Source organism: Emydura macquarii, unplaced genomic scaffold, assembly GCF_026122565.2.
Source record: "Emydura macquarii macquarii isolate MOO-44397 ecotype Brisbane River unplaced genomic scaffold, CSIRO-AGI_Emac_v2 contig_617, whole genome shotgun sequence".
In the NCBI taxonomy this organism is placed as follows: domain Eukaryota; kingdom Metazoa; phylum Chordata; order Testudines; family Chelidae; genus Emydura; species Emydura macquarii.
In genome coordinates this window covers 483-7,677 of record NW_027130754.1, presented here as the reverse complement: position 1 = coordinate 7,677, position 7,195 = coordinate 483, and the positions used below count along the sequence as shown (strand labels likewise).

The 7,195-nt window shown below is 43.8% G+C and overlaps 1 protein-coding gene across 1 annotated transcript; it reads right to left on the bottom strand.

Moving 5' to 3' along the window:
• Positions 1 to 5,242: 5,242 nt before the first annotated feature.
• On the bottom strand, positions 5,243 to 6,181 carry LOC137148224 (olfactory receptor 13A1-like). The gene has a single exon (XM_067540868.1). It carries the CDS (start codon positions 6,179 to 6,181, stop codon positions 5,243 to 5,245), a length of 939 nt encoding a protein of 312 aa, XP_067396969.1.
• Positions 6,182 to 7,195: the final 1,014 nt, after the last annotated feature.

Genomic DNA, 7,195 nt, shown 5'->3' with positions numbered 1-7,195 from the left:
GCCAGGTCCAAAAATAGTGTAAATTATTGCAAACCTACGGTCTTAAATAGGCTTACATTTGAAGTATGATGAATTCTCTTCAAGGGAATTACAATGGTTTAGACCCACTTGGGATGTGTTGCCCTGACTGCAATGCGGCTATTGTGTTTCATACTAGCTGAGGGTCAGACTTCATTGACCTCAGTAAGCTATGTAGTGTCATACTAGCTGGACTAAGGTACATTTTTTATCACATGACTTCGTATGCAGTCTTGCTGAATTAGAAAATACCATTCTGTTCTCTTCCTCAGTGAGTAACTATGATAACAAAATAAAACAGATTATCTGTCTGTTCACTAATTTCTTGCGAGACACTAAAAACCCAGAACATTTCAGCTGCATATGTGTTGAGATCTGGAAGTCATGTCATGGACTCAGGTCAGAGATTTTAAAAAAGCACTTTAGAATACATTTTTACAGGGCGTTGGACTAATTGACCTCCTGAGGTCCCTTCCAACTCTAATATTCTATAATTCTATCTCACTGTAAAAATACATTTTCAACTTTATAAATGGTTTTTTTCTGCAAAAGCCCTATTGGCAATCTCTCAATCCCAAGAATGGGTAAGATATTAATCAAACAGTCATTCACTGGTATACTAATAAACAATTCACTGAGGTCAGGGGTTTCACATCCAGTTATTGCTCGTGACTCCTTTTATAACCTCCATCATCGAATATCTTTTTGAAGCTTTTATGAAAGTCCCAGGAAAAAAAAAACATACAATGAAAACAGTTTAGCTCTGTGTAGAATAAAGTAGCGAGTAAGGATTTCATGGCAACAATTTCCTTTATTCTCTTTTCTTTTATCCACATAGAATCTTCTCTATGGAAAACATCTTTTTACAGAGGCTTTTTAAGGTATTGAAAGTGGTCTTAGCTGTCCCTTTTGGGGAGAAAATAGAAAACATTAATTTTGATGGTCATGAGTTGTTGTTGTTCTTGGAGTCCAATCCTAACACAAGAAGGACACACATCAAAAAAGCAAAGATAGAGAATGCAACTTCTGTCTCTTCTGCTGACTCACACTTACAACCTCATGGCTAGAAAATCAAAGGCCTTGTACATGATGCAATCAGGCACACTGAGACCTGGCAAATGCTTGCCAGGATCTGGCTCTTTAAGGGGTTGCTTATATCTGTCTTTCGGGTCACAGGCTTTCAGCTCTGCAGCAAAGGTTTCGAACTGCTGGGGTAAATGTAGACAGGGTCTAAGTAAAGGCAACACATCTGTGTTCAAGTCTACATAATATATAAAAAGCTTTTTTTAAAAGTCATTATTTGTGAAGGCAAATGAGTTAGAGGGAGACGACTCATTCAAAATCTTCTCAAATAAACTCGATGGAGTGAAAAATTAATTAACTACTCTTTCTTTCTTTCTTTCTTTCTTTCTTTCTTTCTTTCTTTCCCTTTTATGTAATTTCTTATTTTTATTTTCCAAAAATCTGTAATATATATGAAGTTTGGAAATATTTTATTTTTCTACTCAGAGAAATTAATGCCTGTAGGGTGGGATTCACAAAGGTACTTTGGTCCCTGAACTTCAGACTTAGGTGGTAAATCTGGTTTTAGGCAGCTATTTCCCAGTTTTAGACTCCAAAACTGTGATCCACAAAACTCCTGCCAAGCCCTGGAGGAGTCCAAATTCACTTCGTGCCTGAGTTTTCCAGGCCACAGTTTCCTTCATGCCTAAATTTCCGCCTGTGGGCACATGCACTGTGGACACCTAAGACCTAGAGTGACGCAAAAACCAGCGAAGATTGGCATTCAATCACCTATCCTGCATGTGGGGCCCGATAAGGTACTTGTGTTTAGAGGCTGCCTACCACACTGAGACCCATTCAGAAAAACAGCAACCAGAGATGGTGGCATATGCCTTACGCTCAGTGTTGAGCACACTCAGCTGGGATGGGGGAGGAGACCCAGCTTCAATTCCCCCTTTAAAGCACTTGGCTGGATTCTCAAATGCACCTCGGTGACCAACTCCCATTGAAATAAACGAGTTTTGGGAGTCCAGATGCTTTTTCAAAATCCCACAGGATGCCTAAATACCTTTACAAATCTGTCCCTGTGCGCCTAAATAGATTAAATAATCTGGCCATAAGTGATTTAAGAGTCTCATCAACTTTCAGCAGAACCTGAGCTCCTATGTCACTTGCACACTTTTGAAACTCTTCACCCTAAAGCCCACTTGAATTCAATTCGGCCCCCGCTCTAATGATCTCCTTCTAAAATTGTCAGATAACTGCAAAAAGCAAATGCACCTCTAAGCAAGGCCTCCTTGTGTCCCACCATGTCTGTAGGCATCAACTAAGGTGTCCCTGCTCCTTGTCTCAAAGATCTATCTGTATCAGAACACAAACTGATGCCAGCAAGCCAGAAAGTGGAAGAGGTTCCCTGAGTGCATCAATGGTTTAAATATTACAGCTGAGATTTTCATAGAATCAGAGAAGATGAGGGTTGGAAGGGACCTCAGGAGGTCAGCTAGTCCAACCCCCTGCTCAAAGCAGGACCAACCCCAACTAAATCATCCTAGCCAGGGCCTTTTGTCAACCGGGGCCTTAAACACATCTAAACATGGAGAATCCACCACCTCCCTAGGTAACCCGTTCCAGTGCTTCACCACCCTCCTAGGGAATAAGTTTTTCCTAATATCCAATCTAGACCTCCCCCATTGCAACTTGAGACCATTGCTCTCGGTTCTGTCATCTACTATCACTGAGAACAGCCTAGCTCCGTCCTCTCTGGAAGCCCCTTTCAGGTAGCTGAAGGCTCCTATCAAATCCCCCTTCATTCTTCTCTTCTGCAGACTAAACAAGCCCAGTTCCCTCAGCCTCTCCTCATAAATCATGTGATCTAGCCTCCGCATTATTTTCGTTGCCCTCTGATGGACTTTCTCCAATTTTCCCCCATCCTTCCTGTGGTGGGGGGCCTAAAACTGGACACAAAACTGGCAGAGGACAGAACAAGGAGCAATGGTCTCAAGTTGCAGTGGCAGAGGTCTGTGACTGTAATAATCAGTTAAAAGCCCTGCTTCATTATGTCCTCTTTAAAATAATCTCCGTTAGCAACACTAAAAAGAAATCTCTTTGACTGGCCGTGCAGCACCCATGGCTCTATAGGGATTTACAGGAGGACACACAGGTTGTTATAACTTCTTGTGTCTTAATCAGCACTCTGAGAAACGTTCCTTTCCACTGAGACCTGGGCACTGTCTGGAGATCTGACACACTTCTCGAGATATTAAGGGTCAGCAGCGGAAACAAAGTTACTCGTCGTATGAATAGGTCCCATGACAGGCCATTAGAATGGAAACGTTGTTGGGAAATGCAGGTCTTGGCGGCAGTCCCACTGAGACTGATTAGAAAGAAAGTTGGAGGCATGGATTAAAGTGAGACAAAGGAAAGGGAGGGTTTGTTCCCATGTCAAGTAGGTGCCTCATGTGTAAAGGGAAAGGGGTCACGCCAGTTATGGCATGTGGGAGTGTATTATCCATACACTGACCTGATGGCTACCTAAGTGGACACTTACAGCAGGCCTGGTGCTGGACACCGGGTCAAGTGAGGCTGCCTACAGGGAGCTGGAAGGTGGCCACTTTCACTCAGGCGCCTCACTGGCGGCGAGTTCCCGGGACTTGGCCGCTATCCACTAGATAGTAGAAAGTATTCAAGGTCGTAAACAAGATAGTTGTGTGAGCTAAAATGCTACCAGTAATATGTAAGCTGTTCCCGTGTGAAGTAGGTGAAATCATATAATAGCCAATCAGCAATTGTGTGACCATTGTATGTAAAGATAATAAAAAAGTATATAAACTAAAAAACAAAATAAAATAAACAATTCTGCTTGCAATCATATTAGTTGTTGTGCTTTATCCGTCCTGCATCCTCTGTCATCAGCAGTAAAACTCTCCCTCATCCTCTGCTATCAGCATTGGAACCCAACAATGGCAGCTGCTGTGAAAGGCGATCCTTCATTCATAAATTTCACCAAATCCCCTCATCGGGATTGGAAAATCCCAACCTTCGTTCCAGTGGGCAAGATCCCTGGCTGGCACAAATCAGCCTTCGCGCCAGTGCAGTCAGTGGGGTCATATCCCCAGCTGGTGTAAATCAGCTGTAGCTACATTGGAGCCAATGGGCCAAACACCAGCTAATATCAACCAGGCATAGCGACATTGGAGTAAATGATCCAGAGTCCCAGCTGGTGTAAATTAGCTGTAGCTACATTGGAGTGAATGGGTCAGATCCCCAGCTGGTGTAAATGAACCATAGATCCACTGGAGTCAGTGACCTACTCAGCTGATGTAAATGGGAAAAGTCATGGATTCCTAGATTCCAAGGCCAGAAGGGACCGTTAGATCATCTAGTCTGAGCTCCTCTTTAACACAGGCATTCAACGTCACCCAAGTGTCCCTGTGCTGAGACTTTAGTTAGACTAAAACTTGACAGTTCTCAGGAGACTTTAATGCTTCCCGGGGTATCCAGGGCAATGAGGCACCTCTCTGCCACCTGCCCTGAGTGTGTCTCTGCCAGCTGGGGGTCAGCTCCCTGACTCCACCAACCACGGGCAACACAAGCCACTCCTCTCTCAGCCTACCCAGGCTCTGCTGTCCTCTGCAGGCCAGCGATAAAAACGTTCCAAGCATCTCCCAGCCACTGGTGCACTGTGCGTGTGCCGTATTCACGGGTTCCTTGCTCCCAAATGAAAACACTGCAGCTTCCTCGTTACACCTTACCTCAATCACTCTGTTGAAAACACAGCACTGAGATGTGTTGATAGTGAACACAAATAATCATTTATTTACCAAAGCATAGAGATGTGACACCAAACAGAAATATTGGAAACACACAGTTACATATAAAAGAAAACCACAACCCACATTCTAGACCCTAGACTTACTTAACAAGACACTCTCATCAGATAGATAGATAGATAGGTAGATAGATAGATAGATAGATAGATAGATAGGAGTGTATTGGGACAGATGGAAAAATTGATAGATGGATACATAGATAGATAGATAGATGTTCAATGTTGTTGTAGATGAGAGACAAAGTGGGTGAAGCTTTTGAGCTACACGGAGCTGGAGAAGATCTCTATAGAGCTTAGAAGCTTGTCTCTCTCACCAGCAGAAGTTGGTCCAATAAAAGATTTTACCTCACCCACCTTGTCTCTCAGACAGATAACTAGATAGATGGATAGATGTTATTGTCTTTGAAAAATCCCAAGTCTACTTATCAGTTTCCTGAGGGCCTCTTTGACCTCCTTGTTTCTTAGAGAGTATATGATAGGGTTGAGGAATGGAGTTATAACCGAATATAGGACAGTGGTCACTTTCTCTCTGTCCAGAGAGTAGGCAGAGGAGGGTTGGATGTAAGTGTAAATGACTGTGGAGAAGTACAAACTGACCACTAAGAGGTGGGAGGAGCAGGTGGAGAAGGCTTTCTTCTTGCCTTCTGTGGAGTGGATTTTCAGGATAGTTCTTAGGATGAAGTAATAGGACATTACAGTGATTCCACAGCCCCCCATCCCGAAGAAGGTATCAGCCAGAAAAGTCATGATTTCATTGAGGCTGGTGTCTGAACAGGAGAGTTTTAAAACAGGTGGTAATTCACAGAAGAAATGGTTGATGACATTCGAGCCGCAGAAGGACAGCTGGAACACAAGTCCTGTATGGACGGCAGAATTGGCCAGCCCGACTATCCATACACCAGCGATTAACCCAAGACAAACCCCCTTCCTCATGATGAGGGTGTAATGCAAAGGGTGGCAGATAGCAGCATAGCGGTCGAAAGCCATGGCAGCAAGGACCAGAGCCTCACTTGCCAGAGTCCAAGTGAAGAGACAGATCTGTACAATGCAACCCAAGAAGGCAATTGTCTTCCTGTGCTCCAGAAGGTTGTGCAACATTTTGGGGACGGACGCTGAGATGGATAAAATGTTTATCAAGGACAAGTTGATGAGCAAGAAATACATAGGGGTGTGGAGGCAGCTGCTGGCAATAACTGTGAGGATGAGGAGGATGTTTCCAGCTAGTGCTGCCACATAGATGAAGGTGAATACCATAAAGAGGAACATCTGGTGTTCAGGGCGGCTGGACAGACCCACCAAGATGAATTCTGTGACAGAGGATTGGTTCTTCATTCCTGAATCTCCACTATTCCTCTTCTGTCAACATAAATCAACTCGGTCAGTTACTCCGACTTAGGCTATGTCTACACTTACGTCGGCGATTCGGCGGCAGTTGACCGGAGTTACACAAAGTACGCAAAATACTTGCGTAACTCTCCTCGGCTGCTGTGCTTCTCTTCTGCGCACCATCTTCACTGCACTGTGCTGACGGGAACCGCGATCCCATCCATGCAACGCTATGCCACTTGAGAAGGTGGTCTTAGTACGTCGACTTCTGGATTGACAGAGCGGGTCTTCACTGACCGCTCAGTCAATCCAGATAACGACTTTGCCGCCATCAGTGTAGACATAGCCTAAGTGTAGCTCTAAGTCAGTGGCCCAGAAGGCCATGGAAAGACATTGATCTGCACTAGCTGCGGATCTAGTCCATGGACTCCAATGAAGCTATGTCTGTTTACACCAGCTGGGCATCTGGCTAACTGATTTCAATTTAGATACACCAATTCAGACCCGCTGGGCATCTGACTCAGTGACTTTGAAGCACTGAGTGTAAGTTAAAAGTAACTCAAGTGAAATGAATGGAGTTGCACTAGTGTGAAATCAGCAGAGGGGAGATGAGAGCAAGGCACATTACACTGCAAATTTTAAACGTAGCCACATCACAACGAAAGGACTAGAGCAGGTGTAAAATGATCTAATAGATTCCAAATCCAACAGTTGGTCAGTAGTCTGTGGTCATATAGTCTGACCTCCTGGATAACAGAGGTGAAGTGGTAGAACTCCCCCAAAATAATTCCTATAGCAAAACTTCTAGGGGGAAAAAAATCTTCATTTAAAATTTATCAGTGATAGAGAATCCACCCTGACCCTTGTTAAATTGTTCCTATGGTTAATTATCTTTATGGTAAAAAACTTTTCTCCTTTTTTTCTGTCACTGTCTGTTTTCAACCAGTGACCTCTGTCCACTTCAGTGTGGAGTAATTAATGATTTACACCTGGATGATTAAGAGAGAAAATCAGGCCCCA

What these genes read in the sequence shown, in the direction of transcription:
- LOC137148224 (XM_067540868.1), bottom strand. Translation starts at nt 6,181, where the DNA reads ATGAAGAACCAATCCTCTGTCACAGAATTCATCTTGGTGGGTCTGTCC.